The sequence below is a fragment of the Plectrocnemia conspersa genome, unplaced genomic scaffold (assembly GCF_051122295.1).
Source record: "Plectrocnemia conspersa isolate PC_06_02 unplaced genomic scaffold, ASM5112229v1 ptg000006l, whole genome shotgun sequence".
Classification (NCBI taxonomy): domain Eukaryota; kingdom Metazoa; phylum Arthropoda; class Insecta; order Trichoptera; family Polycentropodidae; genus Plectrocnemia; species Plectrocnemia conspersa.
In genome coordinates this window covers 19,786,621-19,813,006 of record NW_028277170.1, presented here as the reverse complement: position 1 = coordinate 19,813,006, position 26,386 = coordinate 19,786,621, and the positions used below count along the sequence as shown (strand labels likewise).

The 26,386-nt window shown below is 31.8% G+C and overlaps 1 protein-coding gene and 1 long non-coding RNA gene across 6 annotated transcripts; one reads left to right on the top strand and one right to left on the bottom strand.

Moving 5' to 3' along the window:
* Positions 1–1,022: 1,022 nt before the first annotated feature.
* roq (RING finger and CCCH-type zinc finger domain-containing protein roquin) lies at positions 1,023–25,249 on the bottom strand. Of its 5 annotated transcripts, none has more exons than XR_015809849.1 (14): positions 25,159–25,249; positions 24,842–25,007; positions 13,166–13,358; positions 12,361–12,518; positions 11,589–11,726; positions 11,407–11,514; positions 5,601–5,934; positions 5,172–5,387; positions 3,901–4,093; positions 3,484–3,788; positions 3,247–3,403; positions 2,928–3,139; positions 2,253–2,700; positions 1,023–1,828 (listed from the first exon to the last, which is right to left on the bottom strand). XR_015809849.1 is itself a non-coding variant. In XM_088187275.1 (14 exons), exons 2-14 carry the CDS (start codon positions 25,001–25,003, stop codon positions 1,301–1,303), a joined length of 2,514 nt encoding a protein of 837 aa, XP_088043401.1. In that variant the 5' UTR covers positions 25,004–25,007; positions 25,159–25,249; the 3' UTR covers positions 1,023–1,300. The 5 variants fall into 5 exon arrangements, 4 of the variants coding, with proteins under 4 accessions (XP_088043401.1, XP_088043403.1, XP_088043402.1 ...); XM_088187275.1 differs by having other exon boundaries at positions 1,023–1,414; positions 2,507–2,700; positions 3,484–3,818; XM_088187277.1 differs by having other exon boundaries at positions 1,023–1,414; positions 2,507–2,652; positions 3,484–3,818.
* LOC148234459 (uncharacterized) lies at positions 20,402–25,117 on the top strand. Its single transcript, XR_015809850.1, has 2 exons — positions 20,402–21,152; positions 22,273–25,117. It is a non-coding gene; the product is annotated as an uncharacterized LOC148234459 (long non-coding RNA).
* Positions 25,250–26,386: the final 1,137 nt, after the last annotated feature.

The window sequence follows — 26,386 nt, the reverse complement described above, 5'->3', positions numbered from 1 at the left end:
AAACATATTATTAAACTTTCGATAGATTTCGACAAACCGTTCAGATGCGAAACGCTTCGGAGAGATAAATCACAGTAATTGATGTAGGTATATAATTTTGGGGCTGTAAAATCGTAAGTATACAAATATAAGTGTGTATACACGCGTCAATCAAATATTCTATATCAGATAGACATATATGCTAATTTTAATTTATTTATGTATTAAAATATATTTGTGCACACTAAATATATGAGACGCACGTTTCGCCGAAATTGACGAAAGATGTTCGCCGTACCGTCGCATCTATTTTACTTTTATCTGTGAATAAGAAAATAGTTCGGACGCAGTATGTCCGAATTACATCTGTTCAACAATGCACGAGCGATATCAACTAACCAGGTTATACAATATTAAATTCACGTTTTCTTTTAAATTACAGTAAAACTCGCTTAATTCGAAATTAAAAATAGTGTATTAATTTACAATGTTTTTCTTGTCTAAAAGATTCATTATTTGTTCAAGACACAATATACTTTAGTTGTGGAAAATATAGTTTATATTTATTTGAAATAGATATGGCACTAAAAATCATTTTAATAATAATGCTCGATTTAATAAAGTATTACCATTATTTTAGTGATTTTAAAAAATTTATCAGAAACGAAAATTTAATTAGGTTTGACATCACTTATTGTCCGCTGAGAGCGCAGTGCGTCAACAGCACTGGTGCACTGTCAAGCCAAAAATATGTAATATGATATCGTATTATATATATAAATATATATATAAATAGATTTCTACTAATTTACTGATTTAACAGAGCGACATCCTCATCTTTGACTTATCGTACACAAATAGTTAAAAAAAATATACAAAATACAGAGCAGTTAGAAAAATGTGGTCAATTAATTACGTAAAAAAATACAATTTCATTCAACTTGCACTGCTGCTTTTCAAATATATAATATACTACGTATATTTATATGCAACCTAAATGATTAGAACATCAATTTTATAATAAATTAACTTTTACGTGTATATTTTTATTTTTAATATTTTTTTTGAGAAACTTCTCTAATTATCCGCTACGTTGCAATAGAAAATATCGGATAAACAGATATGGACAGTTATTACTTGACTAGTACATTAGCATTTTTTTTAATAATTCTTTTAAATTAAATTATAAAAGATAAATCGTCCCGCTGAGATTCTAACGATGATTTTTTTACATTAAATAATTTACTTTAAGAAGTCATGATAAGCAAAATATTTTTTTGTATGTTTTACATTAATAGTAAATATATTCAATATATAAATTTTACTTTTGCGTTTCGTCTTCACTGGACCACATTTTTTCGACTTCTTGAAGTTCGTAGTCCAATTTCATTTCCAGTTCTCTAATATCTTTGGCAATGTCTACTTCATATGTATCCTGAAAAAGTCACAAAATTACATTGGGGAACAAATTTACACTTTGGTGCTACAAAGAGATAACCCAATTTATATGAAAGTTTGCCTGCTAAATAGATAACCACGAATAAATACTTACAACGATCTTTGTCAATGTCATGAAGCTCGAAACGGCCTATAGGAATGGCATATACCATTTTCTCTTTATATTTAAATAAGCGGCAAAGTAGGATTTTTAAAAACATCGTAGCACAAAAGGTTAAATAAATTTAATTTTAATACGATATTTGATATGTATATAAAAAAGTCAAAATTTACAGGCCGTTATTTGTAAAAAATACCGTTAGGAGCCAATGACGCAAATACACGTCATTTGTAAAAATATAGTTGAGAGCCACTGATGCGCTTATGCGTCATTGATTTTCAAGAAAGGCAGCTTCCATAAATGATGTCACAGATTTTTCATAAAAAAATTACCCCCCCCCCACCACATATGTCACAAGATTTCGTTGAGCTAGACTCCTGTTTGTTTAACGCTGTCACAATGACCTTGTGACGTTGGACGAACGGCTGTCTGAACATTTTAATCAAATTTTCTTAATGTCTTAAGACATACTTCACATTTATATTTAATTTGATATTAAATATAAATGCAAAGTATGGAATACGCAGTTACAAGCACTGCCGACGCACACAGCGGGTGACGACCGAGAGACTAGCTTATTAGATTTTTCTTTGCATGACTTTTTAGTACCCGTCGCCGCCTTTATATATTTCATTACTCTATGCTCCGCCCTAAACCTATGACATAATTTATAGAAGCTGCCTAAATTATGACGTCATCAACTTATTTATTTAACTAGCTTGTCAATAAAATTGTATATCTGAGCTTGGGTCTGCACGCACGCATTTCTCATAAAAAACTATTAAATAGCTAAAGCCATTTTTTTTGACAAAAACAATGAATCATTATTGACTGTTTATACATAAATATTAGGTTATCATTTCTTTGTAGCAATAATTGTTTCACATAGTACTATGCTGATTTGTTTCTACATTACCATCACCAAACTATACCCAAAGCATAGAAAAGTGCCTCAGTTCATAAACTCACCTCAGTTTGACTGACACCAGCCTTGTGATTCGAACAGAACCATGATGCCGGATTAATCTTGTTCACCGTGCTGGTCGGACCTACGAAGCGTTTAATCGGTCCAAACTTGCTAGGCGGCTGAGCCTCAAACGGCACGTAATCGTCATCTGTCAGAATCGAATCGGATCGAATGAATATATCGTGCCGCAGATTGGCTGCAACATATATTGTACGTTCATAAGCACAAAGGATCGCCGTGTTGTTAAGTGAAGTTGAATCGAACGGTATAAAAGCATAGGCAGTGTTATACATTTTTTGTTACAATAAACATATAAACAATTCCAGCAATTAATCTGATGTTATGTAACTTATTTCTGCCTTTGTTTGTATACTACTCAATTAAAACAGCGGGTTAAAACAAGAGGGGATTTCTATTACTCACCCATTGAGGAGTGACCGGGTGGAGGCATCGAGTTCATTTGTCCTGCCGACGAATGGTTTGGCATGTTCTCGAGCTTGTTCAACAGACCCTGGCGCATTTTGTACAGCACGGCCAGATTATCCGCAGTTGGATCGATGCCCTGCAGCAAGCCACCGTCTTGGTTATGATTCGCCAGCGAATCATTAAATGGATCTGTTCCTCTGTTTAAAAATCTGTAAAAAGACATAAGAAACTTAATAAAGACGCAACTTTCATAATAGACAGCATTATTATTCTCAAAAATCAAAAAGCAGTCATTCATAGTTGTAATAAAAATTACCTATTGAGTTCCAATCCTAAAGAGAGCTGAGCAAAATCTTGATTAAAGGTCTGATCTACTAGTGAAGAATTTTGTTGTTGCTGCTGCTGCTGCTGTTGTTGTTGTTGCTGCTGCTGTTGCTGCTGCTGCTGTTGTTGCATCATTGACAATCTAGGATCTGTTGGAGCGAAGCCAAAAAAATTAAACCTTGCATTCGAGCCGTAGGCGACGAGTTAACTCTTGATTAATCATACTCACTGAGTTGATGGTTCATCAAGGGATATATGTTATAGTCCCTAAGCATACTATTGCCCTGATCGAACGACACCATCGACGGCATGGAGTAGTGGGCCGACATGTCCTGTTCACTACTGTTGTTCAAATCTAATTGATAGTTGTTAGGCGGCGTCGACTGCTGCTGGACCGGCTGTAGAAGCTTCGAGTTTCCGTTCGACATCGACATGTGATATTGAGGGTCGGCCGGCGGTTGCATGTTGCCGTAATACTGAACTTCGTTGGCTGGTAACGAAAATGGGCATCTTCTGCGTCGCTTGTGTCTGTATCTGCAAAACGCATCGAATGAACCGTCAATCCTTTGAATTATATCATTGCAGATCATGACTGTACCTTTCATACATCTCCTTTCACACTAATTATTATAATTAAAATACTTACTTTTCAAGCTCGTCATCATTGTGTGCAAAAGTGCAGGCATCGCCGCGGGGGCAAGCGCCCCTGAGCAACACTGCGTCTCGGCACATTGAGACTTTGTATTTATGCGGATGCGAAGTAGACGCTTGTGACGAATCAGCTTGCTGTGCGATGGCATGCGCCTGTGGCTGGTTGGATTGGTTTTGTGCAGAGCCAGCTATGTAGAACAAATAAAAAATGTACTTTCATAGAATCATATTCTATATTGAATAAAAAAGGTAACAAATTAAATGGTCAGAATTTTATTAACGGTCTGATCATAATTATATTATTCAGGGTCGGAATAAATATCAAATAGTTACAATAAAAATATAGGACGAACAGAATTAACACATTACATACTAGGCATATTAATTTTTACCCTTTAGAGCGCAAATTAATTATTTTGGAATTAAGGGTTGAAAAATTACTTTTTAAAACTTTTATTATATATAAAAAGAAATTTTGATAAAAAAAATTTTTTTTTGGAAATTTCTGTCGGTTGATATATCGACCATTGACCACTTTGTCATATTTTAAGAATATATTTATTATATAATAAATGATCAAATAGTGGCACAAAAATATCATTAATTGTTTGAAATATATTACATATACACATATAAAGAAATCATAATAAAAAATAATTCTTTGAGATTGTTGTAATATTTTGGCCGATAGCGACAACTTCATTTCATATGGTCGATATATCAATCAAAGAGCTTCCTCGACGACATATTTTGATGCTAAGGATGATTTTATTATGGATAGGTATTGAATTATAGACTGTAATGTCGTCGGTCGATATATCGACCAATTTCGGCCTTTACGCGCTAAAGGGTTAAACCATCGTAACTTTTTAATTAATTAACATTTTAATGTCAAATTTAAAATACAGTATCATAATGATTGTTTTTTATATTCACAGTGGTAAAATAAGTAAACGTCAAACTGTGGATCGCGTAAGAACGAAACGGAATAACGATAGAACGGCAGCAGAGAACACACTTGGCTTGTTGTGTTGATATCTGACACCTTGATAATGATAATGAACTGCCGACATGCAAATGACAGATCGACTAGTTGTACCAATCTTCAGTGTTACAGTAATGATAACACTACACGATAATGGAAAAAAATTATTCTGACCATCTATCAAAATAATTCTTACCGTTTAATATAAAATCTGATCAGTCCAATTTAAATTCTAACCATTTAATATAAATTACGACTAATAAATGCGTAAGTATACTGACATTGATGCGTTGTAGAAGCCCTTTCTCCACTCATGCTCGACTGAGACTGCTGAGACTTGTTGTTAGGCCTCTGAGCGGATTGTCCATGGGGATGATTGTGGTTGTTATCACGCGTAGCGTTGCCATGCTTCCATACAAAGTGGACGAGTCCGACGACTACCACTCGTACCGCTTCCAGCGCGCTGTACAGCTCCTGCCACGGCGGCGATACCAAATCTGTCGAAAAACATTACAATGTCGCCATCTCTAAGATTTGATTTACCTCCGTCGCCACCCGTCGATTGCTGAATCGGAGTGTCGGCAGAGTTAAACGATAAAAGTCGCTATGCAGTGTTTTAAACAGTGACATGACACGCTAGCATTATTACAATTAGAACGCCCAAAATTTCATTGATTGCAAATTTAAATAAAGACGTTATGATTAATTACCAGGGCAAGGATCGATAGCGGCAAGCAACTCCAAATGTGGACCTAGTACACTCAGTCTGGCCGGGTCGCCGGTCCTCTGCAAAGCTATCACCAGCTCCTGCACTGACTGAACGAACGACTGCGGCGTCTGCAACTTGTCTATGATGCTCTGCATGTGCGATTTGTGAGCAATGTCACCGTATAGAAGGGCAGACCACTGATCCGGAGCGATGCGCAAGCCTGCCTCAGTGGCTATTTGGACTATTTGCGCATCATGCTCACGCCTGAGCGAGTCATAACCGCGGAACTCTTCTTTAAGCTGCATCAGAGAAGAGTCGCTTTCGCGTTTTGATACCTGAAAAATAAATACATTTATGTATGGGAAACTGTTGTATAAAATAAATATATATATACAAAATTAAATGTTATTTTAACATCTTAATTGGGCAGTTTTTTTTACATCATTAAAAATAACTGATTCTGAATAGAGAGTTAAATTTACACTTTAACGACAAATGGCGTCACACCATTTGCTCATATAATATTCCATCAAATATAATGATTAAAAGATATATACTTTCTTAATTATAGAAAAAAATCTGAACACATACATAGAATGACCACATAACTAATGTCCAAAACACATTAGTTATGTGGTCAAAAGTTTCATAACTACGTGAATATATAATAAACAATGAAACACAGATTTTATTTCTTCTAAAAAATTTACATAAAAATTTTACAAATAAATAAAGAGAACGTGAGTGAATGGCTATAAAAAATTCATACAAAAGTAATCACTCCCAAAACACTTTTAGAAATTCAATGACGACTTTTTGTCAAGCCCGTAATATGAGATTTCATTATGACGCCATTAACCTGTTCAACGCCACGTGCATGTATACATACGTTGCATTGTCAGGCCCTCGGTGCCAAATGCATGTATACATGCGTTCGTTTAAACCCGTTTTTTTAATGAACTAGAGGGAGAAGGCTACCTATATATGTTTCAAAGATCAGTTTGTATTCTTACTAAGCGTTCACAATATTATTATTATAATAATTTAAGCTAAACCGGTGATATATATATAGATTTAAAATTATGCATTTTTACTCGCGGGCGAGTTTTAACAGCACACTGCTAGAGATGACACAATCGTGGTGCGGAAATTAATTTTTTTTATGGTTATTTTAAAAATGTAATTTAATCTTCATAATATTTTATATACTGTATAGTGATATAATAATCCAATAATTGTTATAATGATCGCCATAATAATTTATAATCAACATGGCAATATATTTTTTATAATATTTTATAATCGTTATAGTGATTTGTGAATTGGGAAAATGTTTTTGACATGTTTCTGCATCGGGAGCTGTGGTTATGACACTATTCAAAGATTATTTTTGCGAAGGTTAGACAATTGGTAAAGCAGTCAGTCCGTAAGACAAATGCCTATGAAACATAAATATGTCAAAATTCACTAATAAATTGAAGAATAGGCAATACGAATCGCAACATCACGGACCTTTATTATAGTCTTAAGATGGCACGATCAACGGGATATTCATATGTTAACACGAAAATCATATGTCAACTTTATTAGCATCAAAAGAAAAAAACTTCGTATACATATATGTAAACAAAAAATTTAAAAATAAGGCGTATGTCCAGATATATGTGTGCTACGTGTAATGTTACTATGTATAATTGAGATTTATCACAGAGATGAAGAATTTTTATAAGATTTTCATACGGCAAACTAATAATTGAACATGTATATTTTATTATACAGTATGTTTGATAAGAACGTGTCCGGCGAAACTTTGGCAGTGGACAAAAAAAAACAATGGGAGTAGGTAAAGGGACCCTTTGCATTTTAAAGGAAATCTCAGTTGTCATTCAACCTTCGTGTCAAAACAATATATTTCGCAATGAATGCAGCATATGCATCGCGATTCCCAGCAGTGTTTTTCTGTAAGCATTCGAAAGAATCAAAAATGTCTCTGGAGTGATGTGTGTATGTACGAAATTCGTCACCAAATCCACACGCATGATATATTGTTTTTTTTATTCATGTTATATTACAGAAAATATTAACAATATCATTTGTTTATATATTTATTTACAGTACTTAAATTCTCATTATCGTAAGTTTACAATTTTTAAGACGAAACGCTTGAAATTTTAAGTCTTACTTATACGCTTCGTGAACAGCGTGCGTTCAAGAAAAAGCAGGTTGGCAGCGAAATGGTTAAGTGTCATGTCTGGTTTTCCTTCATGCAAATATTTTTATTATAATTAAAGAAATTAGGAGGACCTTGATAATATATTGAAAAGTTGAGTGTGCTGAAATTATTATTTTTGCCACAACGATAAAATAATCAATACATATATGTGAATTTACACAGTTTTTTAAATATTAAAATTCATTTTGTAACAAAGCGAATCTGCACAGTTTGATTTCCGAATTCTGCATAAGCATCACAGGTACTTGTACCCGCCCCCGCTGCATTTAAACACCCCGCCCTGCTACTACCGGCCAAACACCCTCTCCTACCTACCTGTTTAATAAAGGGTCACTCTCCATTGCCAACAATACCTGCTCTAAAGCCTCGAAGCGAGAAAGGGGTTACCCTCTCCATGGCAACTAAAAGTGGTTGCACCCCTCAAATGGTTGTAGTCTGAACTGCCAAGGGAGAAAGGGGTTACCCACTCCTTGATTCTGAAACTCAAAGTCACGACTGGGTCTTTGGAGACCCTTCAATGGTCAGCGCACACTCAGATGAGAAAGGAAATAAGCTTTTCATAATGAGCTTAAGACGAGGCTCCACCCCTTACAGACATAGTGGGTACTACCAGACTCAATAGCCTGGAGGTGGGCGGTTCCACGAAAAAGACGCAGGGTCTTACTTACGTACTCATGACTATATGTGAAAAAGTTTATATAATTTTAGTTATTAACTAAAATCACCTGTGATCACACACTAATAGTAAAAATTAACGTCGTGTTTTTATCTAATTTTATCTAAAATTAAAATTTATTTATCACACATAATTAAATTTAAATTTTATGACACGTGAGAATTATATTATTGGATTTTATATAAACATTGTTGTGTAAATATATCATTAAGTTACAATATTTTGTTTTAACCTTTTGAGCGGTATCGCCGTACACGTACGGTGTTTGTTCTTTCACTGTTTAGAGGTACCGCAGATAGTTATATATTTACCAGGGCTGTAGTCGTTTAAAATTTTACTGAACACATTGTTTGCGGTACACGTATAATTCAGTCTTTTTACTTGTAGTGTATTGTAATAGTTTGCTATCTCAATTCATTCTTTATTATTTACGGCAACGTCATAAATGAGCGCAGACAAATGGGCGTGCGTCAAAAGAGCGCTGCATTATAAGCGCTGCGTCATAAGAGCGTTTACCAAAGTAGCGCTGTAACAAAATAGCGTGCGTCAAATGCGCAGACAGCCATATGAGCGTTTGACAAAAGAGAGCACGTCATAAGAGCGCAAAAATACTTGGAGAAAATCAAGAAATGAATATTTTTGGAATTAAGTATACAACATATATGTAAATTGTGAGAAATTTACAAAGAATATTAATTCACGAAATATAGGCGGTAAAATTAATATTTTATGTGCCAGAGCGTAATCACGATTAAAATGATTAGCCAATGAAAACATTATTACTTATTAATTATTACGTGCATACGAAAGTATGGCTCCCCATCCCCATACGTATGATATACATATATTTTGTACTAAAATAAAACGCTGATTTTGAATTTATCATTAGATTTGTTCTGTAATGTTTCATTAAATTGACAAATAATTATCGACTCGACTTGCAATGAATGCGTACAGTTATTGGGCAGGTATATGGCCCGCCAGACCTTTTTTTCATTTATTTTAGACAACTACACTTAATCGTGAATGGCGAAAACAAGCACAATATAAAATTTCAGCGCAAAGTGTAAGACTTTGTTAAACGCTCTTATGACGGCGCTCATTTGATGCACGCTCTTTTGACTGGCAGCCATTATTTACAATGTACATTGCAATGGCAAGTGTGTGCAGCACAAAAAATATTTGTGGAAGTTTGTACATGAGCAAGTTCTGTGGTGTGCCACTTTACAAGATAGTTCTTCTTGTGTTTATAAATTGCTAAGATCTTTATAAATTTGATTTCAAACATAGTATCAGTTTTACGTAACTTTGTATCAGAAATTATTTAATAGTTCTTTAGAGTTTGATAGTGAAGTAAATGGTAAATTTAAAAAATAATATCTTAGCAATTTTTGCCAGCATATAATTAATAGCAATAAAAATAATGTCAAAAATGTTCAAATTATAAAAAAAATGAAGTATTTAAGCAAAAAAAGGCCACGTCTACCTAATTCACATTTATTGATTCATTATAATGATATATGTAAAAAAGTAAGTGCAAAAAATTAATTTAATAAAAAAATATGTTAAGTAAAATAAAATAGTTATATTGAATAAAACGATACATTAAAATAAATAAAAATAACAAATTTAATTTTTATACTCGCAAGAGAAAAAACTTGTTTCGTTGGTTTTATTTTGCCAAGTTAAATTCTAATCTTAAATCTTAATTTAATCTTTTCTAACCGTGATTTAAACTAAAGTAGATCTTAAAATAATAATTGCCAGCGTTTATAGAAACTCTTACATCAGATTTGATTATTTTCAACGTGGAAAATAAACGCTTATAAAAATGAGTCAAAGTTGGTCAATTTTTTACGACTTTGACTCTTCCTTATAAAACACCATGATTCTTCGACTACAACTCCATAACCCTGATATTTACATATATAACTGAAGAAATAATAAATAGAAAACATATTTAAATATATATATATATTTTTTTTTTAATTTGATTTAATGAAAATAATTTCAATAGAAAATAAAACCAATAAATAAATAAACATAACAAAAAATATTTTATATTAATTTTATAAAAAATATTAAGCACCTCTGAATTGATATATAAAAAAATCCAAAAAAGCCGAATAATATATAAAAAAATATGTAATAGAAATTAGCGAAATTTAATAATAGAAAAGTGTTAAAATAAATTAGTAAAACATACTAATAAAAAAAAAGTAGTAAAATAAATTAAATCAATAAAACGTTGAGAATCACTGATTTTTTTCTATAATTTGTTTATAAACACAACATAAAATAATAATAAATAACAACAGAAATAAGTTCCCAGTACTAACAAATTAACTCACTACTCAAAGGGTTAATTGTAGATCCATTGTGATGATGATATATTTAGCCCTATAAATGCTAAATAAAATTTCACATAATGAGTTAACTATACATTTTTAAAAATCAAGTTCAAGATGTAATTCAGATTTTTTATAAGGTCTACCCAATAGTACGTCGCACTTAAGAGTACTTGAGAACTATACTCAGTAATTTAGATTTATTTGCACCTCGCATCTAAAGGGTTAAGAACTTCATTAAAAAAACAATGATGCAGTTTAAATCAATTTGTTATTGAGGGCATTGATATAAAATAATTGTTTCATAAAACGAATTGTTTGCGCATTGGTCGGAACAGTGAACACTTTATGAATAACTTTCTAACAAATTCTTTTCCGAAAAAAAACTCTAAATATTTACTTCATATAAATGCACAAACAATTCGTTTTATGGAACAAATTATTTATAAGGGCACATCACATATCAAGCTTCCTTTGTGTGTTGTCGTTTTAACAGGATTTTACTATACATGTTGAAAAAAGTGGTAAAGTAGTAGTTAAAAACACAAACCTTGAAACACGAAGCACGGTATAACAATTGCACTACATGGCCGATGCTAGTTTTGGAAGCTTGAGGAAAATGCGGCTCAAGCCGTTGCACAACGAACATTACTAAAACCTAAAAGATAAAACATACATTTGTAGAAGCACGTTACTCTTGAAAATACCACGCGTCTATGTTATGAGTCTCACCTTTCGGGATAAAGCTGACCCATCTTCTAAAGCGAGTAAAACTAGTTTCAATACTTCTTCTTGCATCGCCGGACCGAGAAACTGGCAGCCGCGGGCTCTTACTGCCGCCCACAGGTTAGCACTAAGCTGTTGCGGGTTCTGCATTTACAAAAAGTGAATTAAAATAATATAAGAAAAAAATTTCATGATTAATCGATTTTATTCTTAGACACTCGTCCCTTGATTTACATAGGATATATAGTATAAATCGAAACCATGTAAATCAAAGCATAGAACGAAATTTGTGATAATACGATCGAGCAGTATTCAGGTGTACTATTCAATGTTTCTTTCAGGACACACTGCATGGGCAGTGGGAGAGGTTCCAGGTGTAGGTCAAGTGTAATAAGTGAGAGTATGCGTTTGTACATCGCCACACTAACCGTGTGGAACCAAATATGTTTGATTTAGAGTATTTAAAAAAAAAGTTTTATTCTTAACTGCATAAATCAAGGGATAAGTGTACTATATATTATATATAATTTAAATTTATTTTTGAATTGCATCTGCTACAATTATTATAATTTATTATATATTTATGATTATAAATAAATTATAATAATTGTTAAAATACAAGTTTTTCAGCTTCTTTTTCTGCTAATAATTGGTCAACATTCCGAAAGAGGATACTACTACTTTTTATTTTTAATGGAAAATGACAAATCATGTTTCAAACACGGGGTGCAGTTCGAAAGGTCGACCTTTGTACGGTGATTGAACTGATAAAAGATACCTGATGTTGCAATATGAGCTCGGTGACGGTTCTCTCTCCGAGCGACCGAGCTGCTCTGTATGCCCTTCCCCGACCTTCCTCTTCGACGAGGGCGCATTGCACGAGAGTGACGAGTTTCCTTTGCATCGGCCTGGAGAGTCTGCTCGCGCCTTGGCCGCCTAATAACAACGGAAGCAATAATTAATAATAGAAAATAACAATGGAGATATTAAAACACACTAAATTATAAATATTAAAACACCTATGAACCAATCAAGGTTTATAATCTTTGTGATAAAGAGTTGCAGTTTTGAAAAAGTGACATAATATTACAAATATTGAAAGAATATTTAATAAAAGTACAAAAGTATAGATTAAAATTTTAATAAATACACTCAATAGATATGCAGTGGAACACAGTAACTGCAAATATACTTAACCTTATAATTAAGGTTTTAAAATTAATTAGCAGTTTATTTAGCTGGTATATAAATAAGATACAGGCGACCTGTTGCTATCTACTAGTCCTCTTTTATTTATACAACCGTGGAGATCAACAAACACCTGCGTAGATCGCATATGATCATTGTAATGCAAGAAATATAATAGTTACATAAACAGAAGGAAGACATATGAAAAGGACATTTTGTTCTACATGTAGCAAATCACACACGTCATATGACTGACAATGATTAAAACATCTTTCTATCACAGTGAATATAAAACAGTAATAAATTCAACAATTTCTGTATTTTCATTATATTTACATGGAGAAATTCGACCAATAGATACGAGAAAATCAAAGATCAGATTATGCAAAACTCACCGTTTGAGCTGTACTTGAGATGCAGCGCCAACTGTTCGATACATTGTATGCTGAGATCATAGTATTTCCTGTCCTCTTCGGAGAGCGCCTTTATGCTAGGCGGATGGTAAGGCTGGTCGGGGGCGGGTACGCCTACCAGCTGTAGCAGTGCCGTGTTAACCACCAGGTTGACAGTTCCCGTCTTGATCAATGACTGAAACAAATGAAAAATATATAAGCATTAATGTTTCTTTTACATTTAAAAAAATTCACTTTCTTGCTTTGATATTATTGTTGTTGCACCAACGCAAATTGTGACGGCGACGATGCATAAGAGATTGCAAAGGAATCATTTCAAGATTCACTGTCGAGCCTCAAGTGAGTCAGCAAAGCGTACCAGCGTGATACCATGAGTACACTGAGCACTGCCATAATTAAAATCGCAGAATGAGCAAGACTGCTTGGGTGTTTATCAGTTATAGTGTTGACACATCACGTCATTGATATTCACATATATCATTATCGACAGAAGGAGATTCCATATTAAATAACGAATATTAGGGATTTAATATTTATATGCACCAAAAAATAAATATCATGGCAAAAATTATGAAATAGTATTTATTTGTATGCATCAAAAAATGAAACTAACTGTACAGGACCTTATTATGTATTATAAAACCTCCATTATTGGGTCAGTTATTTTTATTAAACGATCAAATTGAATTTTTTATGTATTGGGTGCAGATTTCACAATTTTCAAATACATATTTCAAATGCTAATATAAATTTCAATGAAATAATATACTGAAGTTCTGTAATTTTCTATAGGATTGTAAACATCATATTTTTAAAAAGTAATAATGTCTATCTTTATTTGATTACGCTTTATATAGATACACAATATAATATTTATATACATCTATATAATTAAAAATAATATAGCTAATCCTGTTAACCCATTACTGCCCACCGTACACGCTTGTGTACATCTGTTCGAAGCGTGATTTGGTGGGTTTTTTCTATAATTATTATGGAAGTAATTACTTATTTCGAAACTATATGGTAGTAGTGAACTATAAATAAATTAAATTAGGCAATAATGCGTAAATATATGTCATTGGTTTATGACATCATAATACGGATTTGAAACAAAATTATTTAGGTAATGTTTTTATCGTTTTTTATTATAAATAATAAAATATTTTGACTTGTTTTTTATTATTTTGTATATTTAGACTCTACCATTACGTGATATACTATTAGTATGACAATATTTTTCAATTACTGTGTGCTAGGTTATATTTTATTGCCTTTTACACAATGGACATCTGACCGTCAACGATTCAGTCTGCATTGTTGCACAATTTCAGGCGATGATAATAATGAATCTTCATATTTTTTAATGATAAAATGTTCAAAGTGAGACCGTTGTGCAATCTCATTCAGAGAAACTCGTCCCAGTGGGGAGTTTTTCATGAAAATTTGTCTATGGATGAGTCTATGATTAAATACTTTGGCCGTCATCCAGCCAAACAATTCATTACAGGAAAACCAGTGCGGTTACTGCGCTACTGCTACGCGTTTGATATATAAATTAATTTTTACAACCAGTTTATATATTTTTGCATTCATGGTGCCCTGGACGAAATTTACAGAGCCCAATTCATAAGCTGTCATACAGCCCCAGATCATCACATATGGTGAATGCTTGATGAATCGATTAATGCATAAGGGAGGAAATCTTTCGCTTTTTCTACGGCGCAGTCGCTTACCATCTGTTTGGATTCGTCTGAGAAAGCCACTCTTCTACAATATTCGACGGTCCAATGGCAATGAGCTTTTGCCCATTTCATTTTCTCAGTAAATAGTGTTTTTTGCTGGGTTTTTCACTGTCCGTTTCAAAATATTCGAATTTGATTCGTACTTCAGACGCAATTTTGAATCGATATTTTTTTATATCCTTTATTCTGCGGTCTTCCCGAGCAGACGTCATACGCTTCGACCACCCCCTTTGCCTCTACAATTCCTGTTTCGCGATATTTTTTAATAAATTTTCGAATAGCAGAACCACTAAAACCCACTCTTCACGCTGTCTCTAGAATTGAAACATTTTCTTCGAGATATGCTATTATTTTAGATTTTACCGTGACCGACATTTGTTTAGATCTATCCATGATTTTGGGTTTGTCTTTACATAGCCGAGGATAACGTGCAACTGAGTAGGCTTTACAAGTTAAAATATCTTGTAAATTATTACCACAGATCATAAAAAAAAATTCGTGAAATATTGCCTATGAAACAGCTGTATATATGAATTAACTTACAAAAAATGCATAGGTAATTTTATTAAGAAAAAAAATTGACAAGAAATAAAAATAAATGATCTATAGAGAATTACATCTTGATTTTGCAGTAGAAATCTGGTTAATTATGATTCAAAAATTTCAGATCCTGTCTCTGCGTCCCTTCTAGTTTGGCGCCCAGGGACATATGCTCCCCCTAAACCCCCCTATCCACGCCTTTGATTGGGTGTTGCATATTTGTGTACGTGCAAGTGTCCTCTGCCTTTCAGATTTAACTCATCTGGGTGTGTTTTTGTATGTTCCAATATTATTCAACGTTTATTGTAAATTTTATTTTGAATTTTCACTAATAAGATAGCAATAAATAAAAATCAGTTGATCAAATTACAATTATTTTTGTATATATTAATTACAAATTAATATTACACAGACAAAGAGCAAATATTAAAAACATATGTACTAAATTTTTATCCTATGAGCCCAAAGCGCAATTTTAAAAGTACCAATTACGGTATTATGAGCGCAAAGCACAAGATTAAAAGCACGAGTTATTTATTTAATAAATTATGCATATTATGCGCCGAGTGCAAAGCGCGAGATTTTGAGCGTACAATGTTAAACATCATTTATATTTTGGCAAATGGATAACATTTTAGCAATATGCAAAGCTAAACATAAAAGTCACATTTACTCCTTGAAATAGTATTATGAACTTAAATATGTATGTAATGAAAAAATAAGTTACTTTTAATTTTTTGGTATTGTCACTAAAGTGTGGTGCATTAGGTGTTAAAAGAACTGATTTATTTTTTAGTTAAAAACAATCGAGATAACAACCAGTGGCGACATTTATGATGCGATTTAAAAAAACATATTAAATAATCAATTTTAATTGCAGTGGTAAATAAATTATGAATAAACATATATTTTTCATTGCAGCAACCCTTTACGTACATTTATGTATCACTTAAAATTTATAAAGTTCTCTTAGTGTAATATAAAAATGTATACAGTAGACGCAGACAATGAAGGTAAATAGATATAGATGAAAATCCACGAGCAATGATTATTTACCATTCCATTTAGAAATTCAAATTTCATTGCCTGGAATCAACCTTGAAAACTGCATATCAACGGGCCTCTCAAGTTATCGTCCTTCGTAAATATGAGCGTTTAATAAGATCAATATGGAAATAATTTCTGAATTCAGTTATAACATTAGTGGCTACATAAACAGAATAATCGTTAAATGGTAAGTGGAAATGTGTGTAGTTTGCGATGAAAAACCTTGAGCCTCACTTATTTTTTACATTATTAAGTGCAAGTTCTATGCAATATAATTATATCGCTGACATATAAAATATGTATACTTCAATGATTATAGTCTAGTTGTGATGGAAAAACTTATGGCACTTATGTCAAAGGTGATACGCAACGTTTACGAAAGGTCTTCGCCCACGCGCATGCCTTGACAATTCTTGGACAAAGACCGAAATGATGGTCTCGCAATGAGAGAAGGATTGATAAAGTTAGAATCACTGCCAATGAGTATCTTACATCGGGGAAATGAAATACCGATGGCTTAGTGTCAAATTACTAACTCCATATTTGAAAACTAATAGAATATTTTAAAAAATATTTTATGATTTTTGTGCTTATAAAATCATAAAATATGTATCTTATCTTGATGGCGAAAAATCTAAAGCTATACATTTTTATCAATATTTTAGTTAGGGTCATTTCCATTAATAATTGCAAAAATATAATTATATATATATATACATATAGTTTTATTAAATACTAAATCAACCCAAGCCCTGCAATCTCGGCAGTGTGGGATGAGTCTGGTGGTTTGTACTGTTAGTGTCTTTATACACATATATAATAAAAGTCTGTCAAGTATGTCTATGCACAGGTTCCCAAATTGAGGGGGGGATTTCCCCTAAGTGAGTATTTTAGAATCTCAAGGGGAAATTAAGCTGTCTGCATGAAATACATTCATGAATGTATTTGATGCAGACAGCTTAATTTCATAAATATTGACTTCTGACAATGGCCCATCGTAGATCGACCAATAAAAATAATCGAATATCATCGATCAATGAAAAACGAGATAAAATAAAAATAAAATAAAACAAGATGGCCATTTTTCGTTTAATTTTAAATGTAAATTCGTACGCTATAGCGCTGTTCCGATTGCAAATTAACTATGAAAATTAAATATATATGTACGTAACATGCGGTCAAAAAATTAGTCTGTAAATCAGTGGTATCAATAGATGTCACTAAGCACGACCTAGGTAGATTTTATTAAAATTATTCATCAGGATATCATTCCCTGAGATTAGGAAAATCTAGGAAACTAATACATGATAATTATATAATAATCGCTAATTCCAATCTCTCAAACACGAAATAAATAGAAAAACACAGAGGTGCATATGGGATTTGAACACAAGTCTTTCAGGACTTAAGCCACTGGTCTATTGTGCTAGCCGATGAGAGTCACCTACGATAAAAGGCAAAAACGATTACATTTATATTGTTTCCTAATAATAACGTGTTCATTCAATGACGCTTTTATTTTGTTCAATAAAAAAAAAAAATATGTAAAAATATTAAAAAATAGTTAACAATTGAAAATATAAAAATGAAATAAAGGAAATGCAAAATTATATTATTTTAGTTACAAATATGATGACCTAAGATGACCTAAGATACCAAAATGAATAATATATTGTATAACTTAACACAACAGATGACCTAATCGATAAATAACAATAAAATACACAGCTTACAAATGCCTTTCATTTCACACAGAGTTTAAATATCCAAAGAATAAATTCATAATTTTAACAATTGAGTATTAAAAATAAATTATAATAATAATTCAACATTATTTTAAAATATTATTCTTAATCATTTGCACTCCAAAGACAATACAAGACACACAGAGATCTCCTAATTTTTCAGTTTGCTGTAGACTTTCATAAGCTACTTTTAAAATATGCGCAAAAACCTCGGTTTCGAATTTTGTGTTGTTCGTGGTTTTTGATTATGTTTAGCTAATTTTTTAAATGGTTGATCAAAGGGAAGACGTATTAATGGAATAAAATTTAGCGACTCGATTATGCGGAAATTAATCAGCCAAAAAATAATGAGCCATTTGAAGGTATCGCAGGAGTAAAAATAGTACCTGAAGATATGGAAAGCATCTTACGGAAACAAACCGATATTACGCGTAAAACTGTCACCGAAAGGTGCAAAACAATGGGTTGATTTAACTATTATATACCGGAATTACGAAAATGGTTAGGATTACTTTAGAAAATACAATCATGGAATTGATGAAAAATTACATAAATAAATGGTATCACCTGTTTATGGATAATTTTTATAATGACGTAAAAACTGCAACCAATAAAAGAATTTTGAGAGCAAGCAAACAAAAAAAAAAATATAATTCAACAAAAATTTTTGAGAAAAGGTGAAATATTATGTCAGATTTGGAGAACAGTGTAAAAGCGAATTGTTCAGATGATTTCCACAATTGATAATGCAGAAAAAAATGATAGGAAAACTGGACTTATGTACCTAAAACGAATAAAATAAATTTATGAAAGGTGTAAATGTATTTATTCAATTGCACTTTGTTTAACATAACTCGTGTTTTTATTAAATAAGATTTAATTACCATCAACATAGACACTCCGGTAATTTATAATAGCACTAGTTAGTAAAAATTTCAATGAGCAAAATTGACTGAGAAGAAGTGCGTAGTTTGTTTTTAAATGAAACGACATATATGTGTAAACAATGTAACGTTCCTCTACATTTTAGTGATTGCTACACATATTATCACTCGGAAAATAAACAATAAATATTCATAAGTTCAGATTTAGTTTTCAAATGTGTGATCTTTATAATTGTCATGAGATACTAATTTCAGTAGCGCATTACTGGCAAGATAACATAGGGATACACGGTGTGTCCAATTCTTTATTTAAATGTATAATTACTGAGATTATATCAACTTATTATTTCTGATATTACTTTATAATTGTATTATAAAATAATATTTAAACGCCATATAAAAATCTATACGTTTTTATGAAGATATAAAATATTACTATCCATATTTATGTTTATTTATGTACACATAAATAAGTGTAGTTATTTATGTTTAAATATATTAACCTGAGGCCAATTAAAATTATGTTTATTTTAGTATCAAACCTGAACATATTTATAAATTAAACTGCTTTGTTATTACCCAAGATTTTTTATGAAACACTATTATTCATTAGCAGTTGAAAATCATAAATGGTTTATTTATAGTGTTCATTGTCTATTCATAAAATTTTTAATTAAGTTTTTTAAGATTTATATTTAGAAATTTATTTTTGCTTTCTATGATCATTCCTAGTTATACATTTTATTAAATGTCAAGTAAAACGCAAAATAAAAAATATATTGTACGTTTCTATAATTAATATATATATAAAAATAGAATTTAAATCCAAAAGTTTAGTTATATATAAAAAATGGTCTATTTAAAGTGTTCATTGTCTATTCATAAAAATTTATTTTTGCTTATTTATTCCTGGTTACACATTTTATTAAATGTCAAGTAGACTGCAAAAAAATAGTATATTATATGTTTATATAGGTAATATATATAAAAAATAGAATTTAAACCGATAATTTGAGAATCATAAGTTGAGTGTCTTAAATATATTGAACATAACTTAAAAATCATTAATTAAAAAGTTATGCCAATACGAATTTCGCAAAAACTATGCAACATCTCATATTAGAAGCGCACGGCCCAAAAAGTTATATATTAATCATTTTTGTAACTAAAATAATATACTTTTTGCATTTCTTATATTAAAATGTATGTTTCAATTGGCCACTACAAATATATTACATTTTTTAATATTTCATCTTCATTTAATATTTTTCTGCTACCAGTATTTCTTTGTAAATTTAACGCATTGTGTCGAAATGTCTAATCGTTTCTATTCTAAATGGTAGTTCCTCTATTTCCTTGTCTCAATCTTTGCCAAAGCGATATCAAATCAGTGTTCACAACCCAGAATTTAGTTGAATAGAATCATGCCAATATATTCAATGACTCGAGCTTTCTTATTGGATGGTCAATGAAGTAATAAGTTATTTAAATCCTTTCCTTATAAGTGCACGTGACCGAAGCAGCTGTTTTATCATTGCATTTCCAGAAGCATCGCTGCGAAGCAAGAATGTCACACGATCATTAGCAACTTTAAAGCCCCATTGATTTTTGGGTCTTTGCTATAAGTACGTTCGAGTTGGAAATCTTTTCCAGAAAAGACCGGTTTCGTTAGCATTCAAAACCTGATTTGGAGATATCCAACTAAATTTAAAGGATATTCCATTAGCAGATGCAATTTCAACATTAGTTTTTGAAAAAAATTGGAATAATTTAAATTTTTGAACTATATACATAGAATAAAACCGTTTTGATGCAAACTTTATCTCGGGTAAATTCATTAACCAATACGATCCGCCACCTTCTTTAAAACCCTTTATACTTGTGTGGTGCCACCATTACAATTAATGAAATATAACGTTTATTTTAAAGGATTTTTCTGTAAATATTTCACACAGTATCAAGAATGGTTTCTAATTAAAAATACCATTTTTACTTGAATCAATGGGAAGTAGTCTCCAATTCGAGTAATCGAGTACTCGAAACTCGAGTATTTTTGTCTATTTTTCAAGTACTTGATAATCGAGTATTTTGAAAATTACTTGATTAATACTCGAAATTGAAAAATTTTGAAATATTTCAGAAACAAAAATAACTTCAACTCGGTCCGGTAAAGCTTAACGTCAAGCTTTTATTTGGCGTTTATGCCCGAAGTCCCGAGTTAGAGCGGTTACTATCAGGTATAATTTTTTCATAGTTCCATAGTTGAATAGTTCCGGTCATCGGCTATGTTAGTGGGTACGACGGAGATATTTCTTTTGTGTTTTCTGTTCGACAGTCCCGACTTATCTAATTTATGGCAATGAACAATATGAAATATCAACAAAAATTTTTTTAGGTTTTATGATTATGCAGTTGTAGCGTAAAGTGTTGTAAATTGTTTATACTGATCTCTCAGCTTAAAATATAAATCAAAACAATTGTGTGTTTTAAAGGCATTTAAAGTAAAGTCAGTTCTTTGCGAACCGTTTAGCTCTAGAGTGAAAGGGATTCACCCAAATACATCTTCGAAAGATATAGATTTAAATTCTTCGCATTAATCAGAAGGAGTAGAATATTGTATATTGTTAAGAAAAAAAATCTATTCAAGAAGAATTACAAAATGCTATTTTGTCAATAGTCGAAGGAAATAAGAGAAAAGCAGAGAAGGGAATGAAAGACGAGAACATAAAAAGAGAGTTCAAAAAATTTTATATCTATAAAAAGCGAACAGATATAAATTAGAAGCCTTATCCAACGCGTTAATGACAATAAGTCCAACATCAACAGCAACGGAAAGGGTTTATTCCATAACGGGAATATTAAAACAAAAGGTTAGCAGTAATATTAAATTCGAGACACTTTTTGCATTATTGTTTTTAAAAAGTATGTTCGTGAAGTTAAAATAATTGTAAAAATTAACATACTAAGTATTTTATTTATTTATTTATATGTGCACGAATTTGAATAATAGCTATTTTGGTACATTTGGTAAATACTCGAAAGTACTCGAGTACTCGAGTATTTTAAAATTTTAATATTCGATACTCGAGTAGTTGATGGTTCGAGTAATTGGAGACTCTAATGGGAAGGCGCATTGAATATGTTGAGATTTAATGTGAAGAAATCTAAAAGCAGATGTGCCGCAGCTTTCTTTTCGAAGGCAACAGTTGACGTTTTCTTGGGTCTATATAATTTGTATGATAAGTGAAACAATCTTGTGACAGACATTTTTGTATTTATTTATGAGTTTTACTGGTACCATTATGACTAATAAAAAAGGGAAACCCAGAGCTTATTAAAAAATAAATAAAAAAAGGAGAGAGTATTACTTATAGAAATTAAGAAGCAATGATTTTAGCCTGGATAGATTAATAAATTGTAATTTATTTATTAAATCTTCTGTTGTAACCTGACAGGCGTAAGCCCAGTGCATTACAATGGGGTAAATCTGTATCAACTGAGTAAGTAACTGGCATACCAATACCATGCAAGTAACTTCAAGAATAATTCGAGGAGGCTTGGTTAAAAAAGTGAAATAATCTGTAGCTATAATTGATTACATAAAAATAATGTGAGGTATAGATATCGCAAAGTATGCTTCTTCTTATTGTTTTCTCAGAAAAACATAGATGTGGTGGCGAAAACTTTTTTGGGATTAGAAGCAAGTGCGATCAACGCTTATATTTTATAAAAAGAAAACATAACGCTACGCAATTAATTTAAAAAAATTAAAATATCATATAAAATGTGTAAATATTTGTTAATACACAGTTTGTATCTGTAAAAACCAACATCCTCATTTATGCCCGCCTCAAAAAAGATATTGCCAAACAAATTGTAGCCAGTAAACGCTTTTATAATAATATTACGACTTACAATAAGTGAGAATTGAATGAACATATCTAAAGCAAATTTTGACCAATAGAAGAGCGCAAAAAACAACTATCATTTTCCAGAAATCAAAAATCCACATCAAAAGCATTAAATCGTGCCGTCGCAGTGGGAATGCTAATTACCGAGCGTTCCCGCTGCAACGGCGTTGAGACGATTTTATTGCTTGATAGTGATAATTGTTTTTGCGCCCTCTTGTTGACCAAAATTCGGTTTGAATATACTTTAACCAATACTCTCATATCAAAAGTCCGTAGTAGTATCAATAATAATAGCATATTTTTAAAACATAGTTTAATATCAAAGTGCAGACAAACTATAGAGCAATATGCGAGATGCAACGTCTGTACATATGAACTTCTTATTCCACTTATTTTGCCCTGAGAGATCAGTTGGCTTAGTTGGTATTTTGGAATTGACCTAATGAAAGTCGTAAAACTTTTATTAGGTTAGGTTTGGGTTTGAACAGCAAATAGACGCGTCGCAACTGTCAAATTGAGTTGCATAGACATTTTAAAGCAGCAAATAATTTTACTAGCGCCTATCAGTTGAATTGTATTTTCGCTAGTATAATATATATCTACTGGTGAAAATGTATTTGGACTTCACTAGTGAAAATACAACTTTACTGAAAAATATACGATATACAATTTACTAGCACATGCCCGATAAATTATATTTTCACTGGTAAAAATATATATCTACCGGTGAAAATGTATTCCGATATGATTTCACTGAAATTTCATATTTTAAAATATTCTCGGGATTGATTCGAGACTGTTTTTTCTAGATTTTCTTTGAGAAATAACCTGAGAATTTCTGGTTTAGAATCATTTCAGCTTTTTCCAGGAAGATTTCTTTAAAATTCATAATATTTCATTAAATGATTTCATTGTTTGGTGATGGCACAACATATATTCCATACTTTGCAGCACCTTTTTATTAGTTTCATAGGCATATACTGTTTCAGAGTAGTACTAGCTTTGATAACCACCATATTTCATCTATGGAAAAATATCTACTTAGTTTGAAGAATACTTCTGGGCGTAGTGAAGTAGATTAAAACCTGGACTACCTCTTGATCTAATTTTAGTATTAATATTCTAGTAAAAATATCTTGATATTTTAAAAAACGTCCATAAATAATTTTTAAGCCATATACATATTATTGATTATTAACCGGTGGCGCACAAGAGCAGGTAAAAAATAATTAACAAAAAAATGTAATAATATTATTGAACTTTCGTTTTTAAGCTATATTTAAAAATAATTTTAATAGAGTAGTCTATCTTCCTAGTATTAAAACAAGTTCAAGCGCAAAAGGTTAAAAATAGCTGTTATTAAAAAATTTACAAATCTTAAAATAACCATTTTCATACAGAAATCTATTTTGAAATACTATCAGCTTGTAAATCTCCGCGGGGTACCGAATTAAGCAAAATATTGCTTTAAAAAATATGTATATTATAATCATATGTTTGACAAACAATGGATATTTTCGTTGATAAAAGAGAAAACGAACATATCAGTTGCTTGGAAAATGAATTAGTAAGATTTTCTTTGTTTGCCGTTTTTGATACGGACTGATGTACGTACAATTCTAGACGGCGTTCATCAATAAACATAAGGAAAGAATAAATCCATAGTCTATTTGATGTATAATATGATTGTATATATACATAATACACAGTAAAGTAATTTAAAAAGCGTCCATACGGAACGGTTTATCATAGCCGAGGGTGCGTTCGCGAGTAGTATGAGTCTTACTTGATCGAAGGGGCATTGTTTCCTGTGCAGATGGTTGAGGCAGTGTTTGCAGATGGTGTGGCCGCATCCGAGGCTCACGGGTAGCCTCGACGGCGAGCCGAAGTCCCGGCAGCACACCGGACAGTTGAGGAAGTCCGTCCACTGCGGAGCCTGGATCGGCATTCTCCTGAAAAACACGGTCGGACAAATGACGTTGCCACCTATACAAATTGTGCGCAGTAATCGGCGCGGCGGCGGGGGCGGACGGGCGCTGAGGGCTCAGCCCCGAGGCGATGCGCGCCTCCTCGTCGGGCGCGGGCTCGCACCAAACTCACTACCTTTGTCAATATTGCAAACACACATCACCGACTGGCCGTACTGCCATCACAAACACACATTAGCCGATCGGCGGCCGAACGGTGTTACCATATGCGAAAAAGCAACACCGGAATAACAACGGCGCTGAATAAAAGAAGAAGCGGGGTAATACCGAACATTAAATTCAGAGATTTACATTTTCATTGCTTATTATATATTTAAATAATAAAAATTTCACTGCCATAATTAAAAAAATACTAAATTTTACTAGGGCAATGTGAATTGCAAAATAAATCAACATCAAGTTGTTCCATTAGTCTTTGCGTTATTTTCTTACATTTACAAAAATGTATAATTTTTTAGAAATTAACGATAATTTTACTACTCTATCAGTGTTTATTAACAATAGTCGTATCAATGATGCTATTTAGTAACGGAATATTTTTTGTTTTTATATTTTCAACCTTAAATCAATAATGACAGTGAAGATAAAATATTTTTTGTTAAGCTATAATATGCTTTAAGAGTTATAACTCGGTCACAATACACTGTGCTAACAATTGCTATTGAGAACAACACATAAAAAAAATATTTCTTAAATTCATTTAAATTTTAAATTAAACTTCCAAATAGTTCTTCTTCAACTCATATAAATATAAATTTAAAAAATAATAATTATAAATATGCATATTAAATGTAATTGAAAAGATATATTTTGTAGAGAACTTGTGCCACTTTTTTTATATGTAAGGTTTTCATTTAAATTATTTCAAAACTATACTTACCAACGTGACAAACAAATGATATAAAATATAATACATAGCAACCAGAGGTAGTGATCAAAATTTCAAGTGTTAGTTTGCAACAACACATTAACCACCGCTCAACATTTGAAATAAAGCGATAAAAATATTATACAGGGTAAGCCATAAGTCAGTTTACAAAATTCAAAAAATTAACTGCAGTTCGTATGATAATGAATATTTATTTCACTAAAAGAACACAATTGGGAAAGTCATATCTTAAAAATAATGTCGTTCCTACCTAATCTGGTACCTATGCTTTGAAACACTCCATGACACCAAACGCGTGGGATGTTAGCTATCTCTTGACGTTATCGTGGCTTGTTTATTCAAGTAAATAAGACTTTTGAGATAGCGCCATAAAAAAACATATGGTGTCAAATCTGGGCTACAGTATACCATGAGATGTCACCTTTACGCGATAGCAGTTTTTTTTAACATTTCT

Coding starts and splice junctions, on each gene's coding strand:
- roq (XM_088187275.1), bottom strand. CDS start 25,003: ATGCCGATCCAGGCTCCGCAGTGGACGGACTTCCTCAACTGTCCGGTG. Junction 13,359..24,841: donor AACAATGCCCCTTCGATCAA/GTAAGACTCATA, acceptor CATTTGTTTCAG/TCATTGATCAAGACGGGAAC. Junction 5,388..5,600: donor CGCTATCGATCCTTGCCCTG/GTAATTAATCAT, acceptor GTTTTTCGACAG/ATTTGGTATCGCCGCCGTGG.